The sequence below is a fragment of the Psittacula echo genome, assembly GCF_963264785.1.
Source record: "Psittacula echo genome assembly, chromosome: 3".
NCBI lineage: Eukaryota > Metazoa > Chordata > Aves > Psittaciformes > Psittacidae > Psittacula > Psittacula echo.
This window is the reverse complement of record NC_137736.1, coordinates 18,542,740-18,559,878: the sequence shown is the minus strand read 5'-3', so window position 1 is coordinate 18,559,878 and position 17,139 is coordinate 18,542,740. Positions and strand designations below refer to the sequence as shown.

Below are 17,139 nucleotides of genomic sequence, written 5' to 3'. Positions count from 1 at the left end.
ATAATTAAATTATGTGACATAAGACACGATGTGCCACAGGATCAGCTCCCTTCATCCGAACCAAAGCAACACTAATGTCCACATGCTCTAAACTGGCTGCAGGATTTCTCCCCTTTGGAGAAAGTAGCTTGTCCACCCTGGTACCTAAGAGTGCCATGTTCTTCTTGCAGGAGACCTGCTGCAGTATCCGTGGTTCATCTACATCCTTGCAGGGTGTGCAGGGGGTGCAGTTATCCTGGTGGTGCTTGTGTCCTCAGTCATATGTTGCTGCATGAAAAGGAAACACAAGTTCATCCCAGTGCCTTCAGGTGAGTGGAGAATGCTGCTTCCCCCTGGGGTGAGCCTCAGTGTAGGCTGAGGTTAAAATAGCCTCAGCATAAACTGGTCTCAGCCGGGTCACTACTTGTCTTCTAGCCAGTCCTCCCTTGTCCTGGTGGAGCAGAAAGCTGCATGCTGATGGGCAAATATTGTGACCAGCAGTGTGTGGAATTAAACCTTGCTTTTCCTTTTTTCACCTCACACTTGCTACCATGTGCTCCTGAAAAGAAAGAAACAACAAAATCTCTTCTATGGGCAAGAAAACTGAGCCTCATTCATATCTAATCCTGAAACGACCTGTAGGCTTCTGATGGCAGTCCTTTGTCAACACCAGTCCCTGACTGCAATCTGCCTGTGCCCAGTGACGTCACCTCAAGCTGTGATCTTGCCAGCATGCCCAAGCTGGTCTCTGACAGGTTGCCATTGGCCCACCGTACACGGTATCTGTCTGCTCTGGGAATGGAGCCAGTGCCACATGAGGAGGAGATACAAGCATATGTTGGTGGTCTGGCCTTGCAATGTATGTGCTGAGGCTGCTGGGATGTGCGGGACCTCTTTGTTTCAAGTTTCCGGTTTTGGTTTTGCAGAGGAGGAGAAGGATGACAGACTAACAATGTCCATGATCTCCAGTGAAAGTGTGAAGAGCCCCCCCAGTGGAGACTATGTCGAGGCTCAAGCTGCCCAAACTGACTGTCCTCCAAAGCCTGGTGGGTCCAGTGACTTGATTTAAGTTGGACAGATAGCTTGTTTAGGAGGGTAAAGGACAAAACGGATGTGTGTGGCTGATAGGGTAGGAGCCGGCTATAGAGAGGGGCCTGGGACTCACTTGGTGAGTACATGCTTGGAAGGTGCGACATTTTGTGCAGACAACAGGAGTTGCAGCAGGTCATTTATCAGGACGTTACTCGTGCTTGGCTTCTACACAGGAGTGACTCTTGCCCTCACCCAGCCATGAGGTGTAATGACAGCCATCCCACAAGCATCCCACACAGGGTACACCGGCAGCCTTGCAGACTGTTCCGGTACCTCATGTGCTAGAATACACATCTCAAAAACAGCACCCTCCTCAAAACTTAGCACATTTCCTGCAAATTTATCATGCCTCCTTCCCTTTCCTTTTCATCAGTAACATTTTATAAGACTCAGCATTGTTTTTGTAAGCAGTCATCTTCAGGAAAGCGTCCACCAATATGCTGATCTGTAAACACAGCTAAATCCCATTAAAGTTGGAGGTTCGTGTATTTCATGGAATCATAGAATGGATTGGGTTGGAGAGGACCTTAAAGCTCATCCAGTTCCAACCCCCTGCCATAGGCAGGGACACCTTCCACTAGAGCAGGTTGCTCCAAGCCCATCCAACCTGGCCTTGAACACTGCCAGGGATGGGGCAGCCACAGCTTCTCTGGACACCCTGTGCCACCACCCTCACAGGGAAGAATTCCTTCCTAATATCTAACCTAAATCTACCTTCTTTCAGTTAAAGCCATTTCACCTTGTTCTGTCACTACATGCTGTTGTAAAAAGCCCCTCTCCAGATTTCTTGTAAGCCCCCTTTAGGTACTGGAAGGCTGCTGTAAGGTCTCCCCTGAGTCTTTTTTTCAGACTGAACAACCCCAGCTTTCTCAGCCTGTCTCCATAAGAGAGGTGCTCCAGCTCTCAGATCATCTTCATGGCGCTCTTGTGGACTCACAGGTTCATGTTCTTGTCCTGGAGGCCGCAGAGCTGAATGCAGGACTGTGGGTGGGACATCACAAGAGTGGCATAGAGGGAAAATCACTTTGACCTGCTGCTCACGCTCCTCTTGATGTGGCACAGACCATGCTTGGTTTCTGGGCTGTGAGCGCACACTGAAGCTGACTCATGTTGAACTTTTCATCAGCCAACACCACCAAGTCCTTCTCCTTAGGCTGCTCTCAACCATTCTCCTCCCAGCCTGTGTTAGTGCCTGGGATTGCTCTGACCCAGCTGCAGGACCTTGCACTTGGCCTTGTTGAACCTCATGAGGTTCGTTAATTTTGGACTAAAGTGGGAATACAGTCATATTTTATATCCTTCAAAGGAATTAAAACTAAAATCCCACGACTTTAGAATGTGTATGGTCAAGAGAGTGCAGTGGTAAAACCTGTCAGAAATCTCCTGTTCTATAAGTGCTTGATGTTAATAACCCACTTTTTGCATTACGTTTCCCTCAATTTTTTTCACAAATGTGCATGCTGGCAACACCTTGCCCAGAAATGCACTATCATCACCTGAAGTAGGTCTAGCAGAGACATCATGAACTGGAGGTCATAGCATTGTCTCAGTACTGCTGTCTCCAATTCTGGTGTCTTTCACCAGCTATGTTTTATGTCTAACCTTGGATGCTGCTTTCCTGTGCTTTCAAAATATTAAATACTACTCATGCATATATTGCAAGAAAGAAAAAAAAGTAATTCAGGTCATTGTTTAATATTATACTTAAACTGTAGAACTTTTTTTTTAATAAAAGATTTACACATTGTCAGTGTGACTGACAGAGTATCTCATATTCAAATTTTCTACCAATAAGTAAAAAGCAGAAGTGTGTATTTAAAGTGTTCAGGTGAGAATATATTAAATGTATGCTGTTTCCCAGCTTTAATTACTCAGATGTAACTGAGTAGATTTGGCATTAGTATTTTTATATATTTGGGACACCGAAGTGTCTAAAGCTATAACGGACAACTCAATAAAGGAGTAGTTACAAAGAAGACTAAAATTTTGCTTGCAGACACCTGGGTAGAGGGGACTGAGCGGGTTAGGCAGCCGGCAGCGTCAGGGGCTGGGGAAGGGTTTCCACAAGGGTGAGCATAGTGCAGGCATTTAAACCACCTCTCCCTTCTTCTCCAGATGCTGCCCAGACTGATCAAGATGTTGAGCCTCAGCCATTTGTGGAAGAAAACTTGGCAGTGGAGATTGAGGCTGAGGAAATGCCAGATCCAGAGGTCATAGTTGATGTGGAAAGCCAGGAAAATCCCTCAGACTGTTTCCCGGATCCAACTGATGACTGATCTGGCATGCTTGCTGTTCCACCCTGCCTTGAAGCCTACAACACCCGTCCTTTGCATCCCATAGTCCCACTATGTGTAAGAATTAGTCCAGGAAATTTCAGCAGGGGAAAGGCTTGAGGTGTTAGGCCTGCTAACTTCATTAAAAAAAAATATATATGTGTACAAGGAAAAGCAGATGCTTGGCTTGAAGGACACACTGCTGTGGGCTGACAGGTTCTCTAACAAACAAAACTGGGCAGCTCGTTGGTGCTTTGCCTCTTAATAGACCTGCAGCTAAACTGTGGAGCCCTAGAGGACAGCCTGAAATGAGACGGGCAGCTCCTCTGCTTCCTGCCACCTTATGCCTTGCCATGCCTCTGACAGCCAGCAGCTCCTGCAAGGAGCAGGCATGGCAGGCAGGTTGGGATGGCCTTCCAGTCCTAGACAGAAACAAGAACTTGCCAGAGATTTCCTGAGAAAGCCCCTCCTTCAGAGATTTCAAGGCCTTTTTCACAGGCCCTCAGAAAAAAGCTCAGTGGAGGTCTCAGCTAGGTATCTGCTGTGCTCGGTGTCTATCTGAATCACTCCTCTGAGCTCCAGCCCCTTTATGATTTGGTCACCACTTGCTGTTTGGGATCAGGAGTGGTGGTAGTGGCAGGGACTGCTGTGTGCAGACTCTAGGAGGTGATGTTGGCTTGCTTGCCTTTTGACGCCCTGTAATGGCTTTCACCAGAACCTCACTACTCAGGTTGTGAGTTAAAACAGCTCCATCACTAGCTTGCTTGCTTGCAGCAGGAGGGGGCCTGGGGTGTGTAATTTTGTCAGAAATGTTGATTATGACGCTGAGATTGTTCATCAGTGCAAGCATTAGTGCCTTTAGTGTAATGGTTTAGCTACTGCAAGCTGATAAAGCAGGCCATCCGCCTGTACATGTAGGCTTTCAGTGCTGTGTTACTTGAACAGGCAGGAGCCATTCATAGACTGTCTTAGGCAAGTCTTACTGCTACGCACGAACTGTTCTGCTCAGGGGAGGTTTGCAAGTAGAGCAGCTGGGGTAGACTTGCAGGGACGAAGGATGAGGTAAGGAGAGGGCAAAGACTCGGTCCCAGGCAACAGGTAGCTGAGTCCCTGGCAAGCTGCCTGGGGCTGCAGGGTTCTTGGGGCACAAGGAGTACTGCAGATGCACTGCCAGAGCAAGGTATTTACTGTATGGGTGCATTTTGGTAGCTGGAAGTGAGACATGTTGGTGTTAACCTAGCCCTGCGGGCTAGAAAGGCATGGTAGAATAAAAGGAGAGATGGTACAGGTTGAGGCTGAAAGGACTGGGGAAGTGTGTGTTGCATTCCTCTCTTCCCTTCTTGCATCACTCTCTTTCCTTTTGTTCTTCTTTTATATTGTGCTGATATTATGTGCCATGAATCCCTTGGAAACAGATTTGAGGTATGCCTTATAAATGTCACCCAACAAGGTCTGCAAGTACCCCAGCAAAGTCAAAACCAAGCTGAAGACACTTCTCTCCCAGGCGGGCGAGCTGGTGGGACTGCTGCATGCTCACCTGAAGTCTGCATGTCTGTGTACATGGCAAAGCTCTGCACCTGTGACGCCCAGCCATAGGTGATTGTTCTTGTTGTTTCCTTGTCTTGTGACTCTGTTTAGAAGATGTTTGGATCTCGTGTGCTGTGTTGGTGGTGATTCAGCCTCTCTGCTTTTGAAGGCTGCCATAGGAATCAGATTTTCCACAGTAAGAGGAAGATAGTATTTCTTTTCCTCATGGTGATGTTCTAGCTCCCTTCAGTGCAAACATTCCTCAAAGGCTGTGAGTTGAATGACAAAAATGTGACGCCAAGTGCTTGTGGTGGCGACTGCCTGTAGGCAGCACAGTGGCAGTGAGCGATGCTGGGTGAACAGGAACTGCTCTTCCAAAATGGAAGGACAGTCAGCTTTGTATCTCTTCTGCACTTTCTGCCAGGGGCAGGCAGGGGACAGTCGACTCCAGTACGTGCTTTGAAGGGGGAACGTTTCTTTGGGCTGCTCTGAAGTAAAAGCCAGCAGCATTCTGGGTGCTGAGGGTGGCAGAGTAGGCCCACCCTTGTCTTGCTGGGCTGGTGCATGCTGGCTTAAGCTTGTCCTAGTGCTGCCTTGCTTCTGTCAGCCCTGGGAGGACTGGGGTGCCCTATTAGCACCACCACTTCACCACCATTAGTGTAACTGCAGTCCAGGAAGCATTTTTCCCATTTAGACAGGAATCTGAGACTCAAGATGGCTTTATGGGGCACATGGCTTTATGAGGCATATGTCTATGAGGACATGGCTGGTTTCTGTCCTTCTTTGCTGAAGATGCAGGGCAAAGGTTTCTGTTACTGTGAGGTGAGAAGTGCAGCCTGTGCTCTTCCTTTAACTGTATGTGTTCATGTCCAGCTATTGTTCTTTTTTGATGGTTTTCTTTTCCCCATTATGATTTTGTTCCTAATAAAGAGATCTGTTTTCTAACTTCTTTTGGAAATGTCGAAGTTCTGTTATTTAATAATTGTTTCTTCATGGGTTTCACTGAAAGTACAGTCTAGTTTCCAAAGTTTCACCCAGCCAACTGAAGGAAAGGTGGTAACAAGTTACTGCTGCCTTGGGTAGCGTGGAGAACAGAGATCACAAGGACATTTGTCAGAAAGAGATCACAAGAAGAGGCTGTAGGACAGTAGCATGCAACTAGTCCCTGATGGAGTGTGTGTGCTAATGTGTCTGCACATCTGAGTGCATCGGCAGCTCACCAAACCCTGCTCTGGTGCCTTGCCCAAGCTGTGAGGTGCAGGGAAGGGACACAGGGAAATGGTCTTATTTTACCCATCTTTATCCACCCGTGTTTGCAACACCTAAGACATCTTAGCTGTGAGAGAGGATGCTTGACTGCATACCTCCTTTTGAAAGGAGAGTGTCGTGGTTTAAGCCCAGCCGGTAATCTAGAACCACGCAGCTGCTCGCTCACTCCCCCTCTTCCTCCCTCTGCTCCCAGAAGGATGGGGAGGAGAATTGAAAGAATGTAACCCCCACAGGTTGGGATAAGAACAGTCCAGGAACTAAGGTATAACACAAACCACTACTGCTACCACCAATAATAATAATAATGACAAGGGAAGAGAATACAACTGCTCACCAATACCCAGCCCAACCTGAGCAGTGATCTAGCCCTTCCGGGTAACTGCCCTCAATTTATATAGTGGGCATGATGTGCTGTGGTATGGAATACCTCTTTGGTTAGTTTGGGTCAGGTGTCCTGTCTCTGCTTCCTCCCGGCTTCCCCTCCTCTCTGGCAGAGCATGAGACTCACAAAGTCCTTGGTCAGAGTAAACGTTACTGAGCAACAACTAAAAACATTGGTGTTATCAGTGCTGTTCCCAGGCTGAAAGTCAAAACCACAGCGCTGCACCAGCTACTAAGAAAGATAAGAATGAATGCTACTGCTGAACCCAAGACAGAGAGGTAACTCTCTCATGCTCATGCATGAGACAAGTTTGCCCAGATGGTACATAAAAACAATGTCCTGGTGGTTTGTGATCATATAAATCCCTTGACTTTACCAATACAGGGTTAGCCCTGGAACAGTGGTGGGACTGGACATGGGTGATTGTGTTTTGCAGCCCGCTAACCCAGCACCTCAAGGAACTTCCTGCCTGAATTTGCAGTTGTTTTCCAGCCTGACTATGGTGCTGTATCACCGAAGGCAATAGTCAGATACTTCCGTCAGAAAGCATCTGGCAGAATAATGGGTATGGACATATGCAGGGCTGTCAGGAATTTGACCAGAAACAGATGTCTGTGCTGATTTTTGGGACTTCTGGTGGCCCAGATGATGCTGTGCCATGCCAGCCCTACACTTGCTGGATTGCTGAGGGAGCCCTTGGTGCTAGGGTGTCCCCAGGGACCTGTGGCCTCCTGTGGGGAACTGGTTCCACAGACAGGTGACAGTCATGCTGTCCTCTCCAGCCTGGTCCTGGTTGGGAAGACTGGGAGTAGGGCAGAGCCCATCCTTCTGCTCAGAGGTCTGGCAGGAGAAGGGGAGCTCCATTCTGTGGGAAATGAGGATGATTTGGGATATGGTTTTTTACCAGCTGGAAAAAAACACCAGTGGTTTATAGTACTGTGCAGAATGGATGTTTAGCTTTGTATCCATGTCACTGTTTTGTGGTGGGAAGAGAAAAATTTCCCACTGCATGCAGCAAATGCTCAGCAACAAATGACACAAAATGTAATTCATAGTGTTTTCATAATGGAATTCATGCAGTTTGTGAATATAAAAAGAGACAGAGGATGATCTTATTTGACATAAGACATAGGTGAAAGCAAAAGCAGAAAAAAAAGTGGTGTATAACAGTAGCAGAGAGAGGGAAATGATCCCTTCAGGGTTTTTTAGCATTCAGGATGAATTTCTCCCAACAAAATTCTCATGTCAGTAAAGCTCCCCATCCTAGTTATGAAACAGTTTGCGCCCTTCTTTCCAGCCTTGACCCCAGGCTGCTGTGCCTGATGTCCTGGTGGCTGTGTATGTAGCCCTTGGAGTCCTATCTCCAGGCAGGGTGGAGTGAGGTGCCCCGTAGACTTCCATAGGTAAACACGCAGAACCAGTAACAGAAGTGGGCAGGAAGAGCAGCATCACCCACGTCTGTCTGAGATGGAAGCAGAATTTGGTGATGTGTCATTGCAGAGGCTTGGATTAGCATTTGGGTATTGTTTGTGCCTTCGTCCAGGTTGCTTAGTGCTGGGGCACAATTAAACCCTGCTTGTAAAAGGCTAGCGATGGTGAAGTTCCTCGAGCATATGCGATGTTCCCCTCTCGTCCTCTGGTGTAAAACAGGCTGAGAAACAACATCATTGACCAGTGGCGACCCTATGACCTTTGACAACCAGTGACTGCCTCAGTTTTTTTCACAATGAGCACTGTGTTTCCTTTCTGCAAAGGTAGGTGACTCATCCCTTAGGCAGGGGATGTGGCTGGAGACAGTAGCGGAGGCTTTACCAAGAACCTAGAAGGTTGTTAGATGAAGCCCTTCTAAATATTTGTACTTTTGCAGCAAGAAAATGGAGGCAGGCATTGTGTTAATTATATCAAAATTAATTTAACTTTGGTATGATCAGTTAAGACATCTCTTTGGGCTATGCAGGACTACTGGGAAATGTGGGGTCTTTCTCTCTGGCCTCCCTCAGACACCACTTATGTGGCTCCAGGCTGGCTGATGGGCTCAAGTGGAGCTCTTGGCCAGCTCTGGGACTGAGAGTCTCTTACTTCCAGCCATCCTGATAACCAGCAAGAAACGTGGCTGAATCACACAGCCATCCACTGTTGGTAGGGACTAAAGAAACTGCCTGTATCAAAGCAGACTGACTGCAGAGTAACAGATGTTGAATGACAAGGCAGATGGGGTGTGGGGGAGGAGGGATGCAGAGACACCCCCCCTAAAGTGTTCAAATATTGATAAACCCCTCAGAAGCTGGACAGCAATTGCATTCAAATATCATGTGAAGAGCCCGGGGCAGTTCTGCCCATGCATGCCAATAGCATCATGGGCACTTCCATGAAGGAGTTTCTCACCTCAGCCATGAGGTGGGATTTCAGCCCCAACAGCTCCTTGTCCCTGGGGTTCCTCCACCCTCCCATCAGCCATGAGGGCATGAAAGGCCTGACTTCATAAAATCATACATTATGCTTGCAAGTTTAGGCACCTGACTATGTCCCTCTCCTCTCAACACACCCACAGATGTGTGCCTGGCATATTGGTTCCTGCTCCAGGAGCTAACGTTGCCATCTTCTTCGGTCTGCATTTTCCATTGTCTTCAAGCTTTGCTCAGAGAAGAGACCATTGGCCAGCACCATGTCTCCCCTTTGCCGAGGGAGCTGGGTTTGGACTCCCCGGGCTGCCACCCAGTGATATGCCTGATATCCCAGCTGCAGCTGGCTGTGAAGCTGCAGGCAGTGAGTGGGGTGATTCATGGTTTTCCCTTCACTCTTTGTGTGGTCCCTGGGGGCTGGAGGGGTGGGTGTTGTGAGGATAAGTGAGTCTCTGCCTCCTGGGAGATGGGAATCCTTGGCCTGTGTCCACTATTTTATGGGCATTTTGGGGCAGGGACTGGTGCTGGTGCATGGAGAGACATCTCTAGCCTGCTCATCGTGTTGCTGTACCAAACACTGATGGTAAGGACAGGTTCCCATCTGTAGAGGTAGCAAATATGGGTGGCTATTTTCCTTTTATTTTTAATTGACTTATTTTTCTGGTTAGCATATTCCATGTCACATTTAGTCAACATACATGATGAAATACTGGATGGGGCTATAGTATAAGCTGTGTATTTAATATTGTATATTAATATTAACTGTGTAGTTAATATTAGAGATGAGGGGAAAAAGCAAAACTTGGAACCTGAATTCCACGCAGAATTTTTAAAACCCACCTAAATTGATAACAACAATTGATAGTTTTAGTATTGACTAATGCTGTAGAAGCTAATGTATTGCAGACCAATGATTACTTGGAGGCAATTTTCTGCAAATCTTTTGCAATTGTAAATACAGTGCATTAAAGAGAATTATTATCTGCTCCTGTACCATATGCAAAAGTATAATGAAATACTGTTCAGTGGCTATCCTCTCACCAGCATTGCTATCTCAGCTTTGGTTTATACAAGTTCTCTTTGGAGAGAAAAATGTATTTTCCCAAAACTAGGGACAGAAGCAGGTTCTTTGATACTGAAAGTCACATAATAAGAAATCTTTAAACAACAAAAGAAAAAAGAGTTTATGTTGCATTCCTGGGAAAGCTTTCTGTCACAGAGCAATGGGCATTAGAGATTTCTCCTCTGAAACACAGACAAACCTATAGTTAGGGGATTTGGGACAGCAGGGATGTGACCTATACGAATGGCACAGTCAACTGCCTGTCAGTCTTCACTCACCTCAAGCAGAATAGAGAAGGTGGGGTGCGTGAAGGCTTTTCCAAGGTGTGACATGGAGCCTGGAGCAGGAGCTGCCTGCTGGGTGGATGTCTCTCTTGTCACAGGACAAACAGTGACAGCACTGAGAGCAGGAGGAGGATGCAGAGAGTAGAGTCACCACTGTGGGAGATCCACAAGGAAGAAAGGGCACAGGGGTGAATGCCTGAGGGTACAGAAGTGATGCTGAATAATGGCAGTCACAGATGCTGTTTCTTCACTTAAATGGGTGGGGAGGCTGCAGGGGTCTCAAGCAAGGTCTGTCCTCTATCATCCTGCCAACTCTTTAGGCAGTATAAGGTGTTGCTCTTCGGAAAACTGTAGTCACTGCTGCTTCCTCCTTGCTCCCACTCTCATTGACATTTGGCATGAATTGCGTTCTCTAGATGAATGTGCTTCTCTCCAGGTGGTAGATTACAGCTCCCCAAGCCTCTCTGGTGATGCTTAGCCTGAGAAACTGGGGTGTCCTCTCTGCCTTTCTCGTGAAGCATGTGCTGTGCTAGTTTTGATAAGGCCAAGAAAGGAGTAAACAGAAATCTTCCCATAGCAGCAAGCGGGAGATACCTTTTCTTTTTTTATTCTGTCTCCCAGTCCTTCTCTAGTTCTAGCCAGCTCTTTCAGGATTTTTCTCCTGACTTCACTTTCTTGTATGGGTTTTGCCAAATGAGATGGGAGAAGAGTGGTAGGCAGGCAGGAGCCCCACCAGCTTTTTAGGTACCCTGAATACAGGTAAGAACATGCCTGTTGCCTTCCCTTGCTGTGCACAATCTGGGTACGGATTTCTGTTGTTGCCATAGGAGGCCACGGTGAAAAGCTGTGCAACTTAAACTTCTGTTTGTACATATTCCAGCCAAGCTGTGGAGGGTTTGGAGTTATTTTTCTTCAGGTGATTCAGTTTCTGATAAAGAGTTTTGTTTCCTTTCGTTGAGAGTTTAAGGCTTTGTAATTTGGAAAATACAAAAGCCTGTTGACAGCTTTCTCAGGAGAACCAGAGAAGAGAGAGGCTCTTCTTTGCTGGAGAGAAGATCTGTAGGAGTCAACGTTGCCATGAATTTGATATCTATCTTGAAAAAATCCCAATGGTTAAACAGCCTCAGTGAGAAAGGAAAGTAGATGTCTGTGTTTATACTGCATTACCAATACTGTAGAGCTTAAAAGAACTTCCAAGATAACACAAATAACCACTATAGCTGCAGTTCCAACCCAGTGCATCTTATCTGTGTGGGCAAAAGGCATGTACAGTAACTTTCCATTGAGGCTGCGCTGCAAAGCAGCCACTGAAAGTGGTGTATGTATAGGACATGAGAAAAACATTGTCAAGAAAAAGCTCACTTTTCCATGATGTAAACAAAAAGGGTGGCTGAAAAGAATGGTGACACCATCCTATACCTGACCAGTGAGACCTTTTTTTTGGCAATAGAGGGTCTGAATGGAAGGTGCTTTTAGATGGTGCTTTGTAGGCAGGTGGTTGGGAGTCTGGGGTTTGGGTCACAGGAGCATCTGGTTTCCTTTGTTGTCCTTCTTTGGACTGTTTGGCTGACGTTAGCAAATCATTTACCCCTCTGCCTCATTTCCCCACCTGTAATACTGTGATGATCACATAGGACTCCTCTGTAAAATGGGTTTAAGCCTTGCTGATACACAGCAGCACCTCATATCTGTGTGTTGGTGTGGCTGAGAGCTGGGAAGCCCTGTGGGGTGCTGCATGCAGAGGTCTTGCATGTGAGCGATACGGTCCGGCTGCCACAGGATGTCTGACTGCTCAGGATGTGAGGGAGGAGGTTTACCAAAGCTGCTATGGTGCACAGCATCTCTCTTGTTAGCTTTGCTGGCTTGTGAGGTGCTGGCTTCCTTCTGTCCTTCAGGAGTGTGACAGAGGCAGCTGGTAGATGTATTGCTTTTGTGGAAATACTGTGAAAAGCCACAGCTTGTGTCCACTCCCCCTGTGCTTGGATGCGTTACATAGACCATCCCTTGCCTGCCTTACTGAGCTCTTAAACCCAAGAAATACTCAGAAGCACAATGACACAGCACATCAGCCACTACCCTTCCCGGCTGACAAGAAGAGCCATGGGCTGTAAATGTTTAGAAACATGGGCAGCTTTGTGCCTGTATTTTCCTCTGCTGTGCAAAGGCCCACTCTTTGCTGACACTTGCTTAGCTCTCTGCTGTAGCCACCCAGCATTTCCTGTGCATGTTGGCAGCAGAGCCCAGCATGGTCGGGACGGGGTGAGCCTGTCCTGCTGCCCTGTTGTCCCTGCACACTGAGGAGCTGCCCACCTGGGTCTGCTGCTGCTTCTCAGCCCCCGTGTGTGGCTGAGCCACACTAACGAGAAATATGTGTGCCTGGTCTGGCCAGACCAGGGTCTGGTACTGGTATGCCATGTGTACTTGCTCAGGCCTGCCAGGCAGAGCAGGGTGTCCTGCCACACCAACTGGACAAAACCTCACTGTCTTGCCATAGAAAGGGTCTTGGCTCCTGTTTTCTGCCCCACATGCTGTCTTCACAGTTTGCTAGATGAGCTGATGTATTGAAATAGCCATATGTAGGAACAGACAGACATCAGAGCAGTCAAAACAAGTTCACAGGGAACAGGAAACTTGTGGGACCAGAGAAGAAGCAAGGGAAACTGAGCTGCCAAGCTGGGGTCCACACTGAGCAGCAAAAGGGCTTGTATGCTGCACTGGACCTCATGGCCCCGGGTGTACCTGGTGCAAAGAGCATCTGTATAAGTTATGTGAAAGACACCAGGGTGCTATTTCTTGCTTCAGTGTGCAGCAGCAAGTCTGGGCTTACAGGTCACTCAGGTGTTTATGGGAAGTTTACCTCCTAATTTTCTGGTGATAAGGGCCAAACCTCCTTATGTATATGTACAGTGCCACATAATGGGCTTTTGTTTGCTATCATAGATCCACTATCTAATAAATAAATTACAGTCACAGACGACAGCAATTTTGGGATCCACAGTGACACTTCAGAGAGGCTTATCCAAGCTCTTCTAGGAGAAAGGACATTCTATGGCTGCCTACATGCATCCCAGGGCTGCACTGGTAGGACAAATCCCTACAGTGACTTTGTAAGGTATTAAGAGAGTTGTGCTGATGGCTTGCAGTTGAAATTAAGACCTTCCTTTGTGTGTGGGAACTGTATAAAGGCCATTCAGGGACCCTCCTAGGAATAAATGCTTTTAATACTGAAATGTATTACCCAGTTGTCTGTACTCAGTCTCTCGAATCAGTTCTCATCCTCCCATCTGCCCATTTTGGACTGTCCCTCACTCCTCTCTGGTGTTATAATAGTATAATAGGTATAACATTGTACAAGACCTGGGTTATTAGTGCACTTCTTAAGCTGATGATTTCTGAAGAGTGTCAGATCTTGACCAAAACATTTCTTAGATGGTAGTAGCAAGTTGTCTTTCCTGGATATATTTCAAAGAGAAGCTGTTATCTTCCTTGGATAGCTAGTCCATCCCCTCTCTGGTGATGAAGGGTCATATTGTAGCTAACACAGGTCTCCATGTATTTATCACTGTTAAGACTGGAAGAGGCTGTTCTGTTCATCTGTCTGGCTTCTTGTGTAAGACAGATTAATTGCTTCATGCCAACGAACTTTTGCGTGGACTGCAGTATGTTATGCAGTAGTAGTAATGTCACTGAAATTACTAGAATAAGATGCTGAAAGTTACATTCTAGATCTAGGATCATTATAGATGATGGAAATCAATGTCAGATAAGCAAGACTGAAATGCACCATCTACAGGAATAAGTGTCTGATGGGATGCTGACAGCTGCTGTAGCCTCAGTCATTTTGAACCACATATTGTCAGACTGTTCTGTCTAAGGAGGTTACATTCCTTCAGACCGTACTGAAGCCTTCAACTGGGTGCTTTTTTGTGAGGTTTGGTTGTTGACTCATGCTTACAGGTGGAAAAGAAGAAAACAAGTCTGAGGGAGACAACACCTGGGGCTGATGATATGTTGTTATAGACATCACAAGGGAACAATTTCTCTTTGAATTGTCATCTGAGGGCTATCCTGCACTAGTTGCGGTTTGTAAGCTTCCATTTACCTTTTTTTAGAGAAGGATAAAAAAGCTTCTGCAGCAGCCATTGCATTACTGACAGGGTGTCTCACTTTTTTTGGAATATTTCCACTGCATATAGGCAAAGCAGTGTTTTCAGTTTGCATGCAACTGGCTCCAAGCCACCAAGTCAGCATCCCCTTGGCCAAAGCTTTCTGTTTGAGTTCTTAGTTTTCGTATTTGTAGTGCTTCATTCAAGCTGAATTTCTTCTTTTCTTGGCTTTGCAGAAGGCAGAAGTGAAGAGGAGGTTGTATATGGCCTTCATCAGCCAAACGGCTGAAACTGTGTATGAAAGCCAGCAGTTCCTTGGCATTTCACAGTACAGGGGCAACTCCCACTGCCAGAGCTGACTTTGCTGCTTCCCCACTCCAGTCATTGCCCACATTCCCCCTGTCCTCCAAAAAGCTACAGTAGAGGGGAAGGGAATGTGCCGTCACAAAACCCACAGTTACCATCCAGGGCAGCCCAGATGGAGCCCAGGCTAGGGTGCAGACCCAGGAGAGCTCCCAGGAATAAGGCTAGCCTTAGCCAAAGCTTCCTCCGCACATGGTATTGCCTGTCTGGTGTTCCAGTCAATATCACATTCGCTCTTCTCCTCACAAACTGAGCCTGTCATTGTGAGAAGTTGAGAGATACAAATCTGTAGTACTCTTGTCATTTTTCATGGTGAGGGTTCCGGTGTGGTGGTGAGTGCAGGGTGTCTGACTTTTTCCAGGGAAGAGTATTACATGCAAATACCAGTTAATACAACCTAAGCTTCATACCAAAGGAGATGGTGCAAGTTAGCAGGTGGACTACAAACCCACCCTGGCTTATTGCACCCTTACTTTCCTGAGAACATGCTAAGTGTACTTGTACTCTTCCTTCACAAGAGTACAAGTACACTTCTACTTTAGCAGATCTAATAAAATTATATCTCTTTTTTAAAATTTATTTATTTTAATAAGCCTCAGGCATGAATGTTTATTGGCTCATCATTAAGTTGAAGACTTAGAGGTGGGAACATCTACATATTGTCTCTTGAGATGTTGCCTTCAGGTGTGTGGGAGTCTGCCACCTTTACATGTAAATGTAAGTATGATACTTACATTCCCTGTGAGGAAACATCTTAGTGTAACACAGTGAACGGAAGAGTAAATGAGAGCAAGCAACAAAAGCAAATGCATATGACTACAGTACTTTGTGGCTTTTGCAGTGGAAACAATACTACAGAGATAGCAATGACTGCAAAGAAACAGCCCATCATCACAGCTGCACTCACTCCTCTGCTCTGCTGTCTGTCATAAGATGGAGATATTTAGCAATCTGATGGGCCAAGCATCCTTAGCCTAAGTGAAAGAACCTTAAGCATCACAGGCCTAACTGAAGACAGGTCCAGCACCACCATACTGGGAGACATTTACTTTTCTAGAGGTGCCCTATTTTTCTCCTTGGCTTGTGTTTAGCCCAGAAGTGTTACTTCCTGTGTAACGGGTATGAGAGAGGGTGGATGCAGCAAGCAGGAGAGCATGAGGGCATAGTTATCTGCAGGCCTGGCAGATCTCACCTCATCCTGCCCAGCTGGGGGTTGGTGTTTGGGCTGTGGCAAGACCCAGCTACCAGCAATAGCTCTTGCTATATCCTTGGGGGGCATTGCCAGTCAGTGTGGGGCTGCTTTACCAGTGTTCTCTGCTGTAGCTGTTTTCATGGCATGCGTCCCATGCCACACCGTTGAAGGTACATGCTGGCCTCCAGAGCTCCTCTGTGGCAGTAGCCCAAAGCTGCTGTGCTTCCCAGTGGTACCTTCAGGTACCCTCTCCTTAATGCCTTACTTGCAGGAAACTGGAGACATCAGTGCAGGAACTTCCAGTGCTTCCTCCCAGTAACATGCAGAAAATCCCTTTCCTCTAAACTAGGGGTAGCCAAGACTGCAACACAACATTGTCTTGCTCATCAGGAGAGGGAGAGTAAAGCTGCAAGATTATTGCCATTTCTCCACTTCTCATCTGGCAGGAAGGCTGAGTTTAGAGATACGGGTTGCTTTCTCCCTGTCCAGCTGGGTGTGATGGTGCAGGACTTTTCTGATGCTGGTTGGGAAAGGGGCCGCTTGGTGGGATGGACCATGCACACATCAGAATCTCATGGGGAATCCTTGCTACAGGTGGGTGGTGTCCCCCTTTGCTGGATCAGCTGTGCTTCTGTTACACAAAATCTCTAAGGAAGTTGATTTTGTGCACACACTCCAAGTACTCAAATACAAAGGCTTGGGGTGATGTTTGTGATGAACAGTGGACAGGGGACATCAGCTACGGTGTCCTCACCACCTCTCTCGAGGGCCTCTTCACTGTTCACAGCAAACTCATTTTTGAACAGAGTTTTTATGTCCTTAACACCAGTTTCTTTTCCTGTCTACCTGTTGCTCTAAGAGGAAAAATGGATGCCACGCTTGATGTGCTATATAACTCATCAGATGCAGCATAGGGGCTTCCAGTCTGAGTCATTTCAGCTGTGCTATTACAAATGCATGGGCATCTCTGCATGGCAGGTTTGATTAACTGGAAGTAGTGGCCTTACTAGTACAGGGCATCCTTTGTAAGCCTTGTTCTGCTGCTATCAATCTTTGACTCTCTTTCATCTTCCCACACGTACGTGTCTTTCCATTTCTACTTCATTTGTACCAATCCTCATTTCTGTCTGCAGCTCTGCAGCATCCAGTGAGCAGGATGGCACTGAGCAGGCTCGGTGTGTGTATGGAGCAGGATGATAGTCTCTGC

At 46.8% G+C, this 17,139-nt stretch overlaps 1 protein-coding gene across 13 annotated transcripts in view; it reads left to right on the top strand.

The window, feature by feature from the left end:
- LOC308219433 (uncharacterized protein) overlaps positions 1 to 5,816 on the top strand; it is a 41,969-nt gene extending 36,153 nt beyond the window's left edge. For 12 of the 13 annotated variants that reach the window (XM_080614377.1, XM_080614367.1, XM_080614374.1 and 9 more), the window contains 3 exons: positions 171 to 308; positions 906 to 1,025; positions 3,187 to 5,816. In XM_080614377.1, coding sequence (XP_080470503.1) covers positions 171 to 308; positions 906 to 1,025; positions 3,187 to 3,347 — 419 coding nt within the window. In that variant the 3' untranslated portion in view covers positions 3,348 to 5,816. The remainder of the gene's footprint in view (positions 1 to 170; positions 309 to 905; positions 1,026 to 3,186) is intronic. The other variant, XR_013956493.1, reaches the window with a different exon arrangement.
- Positions 5,817 to 17,139: the final 11,323 nt, after the last annotated feature.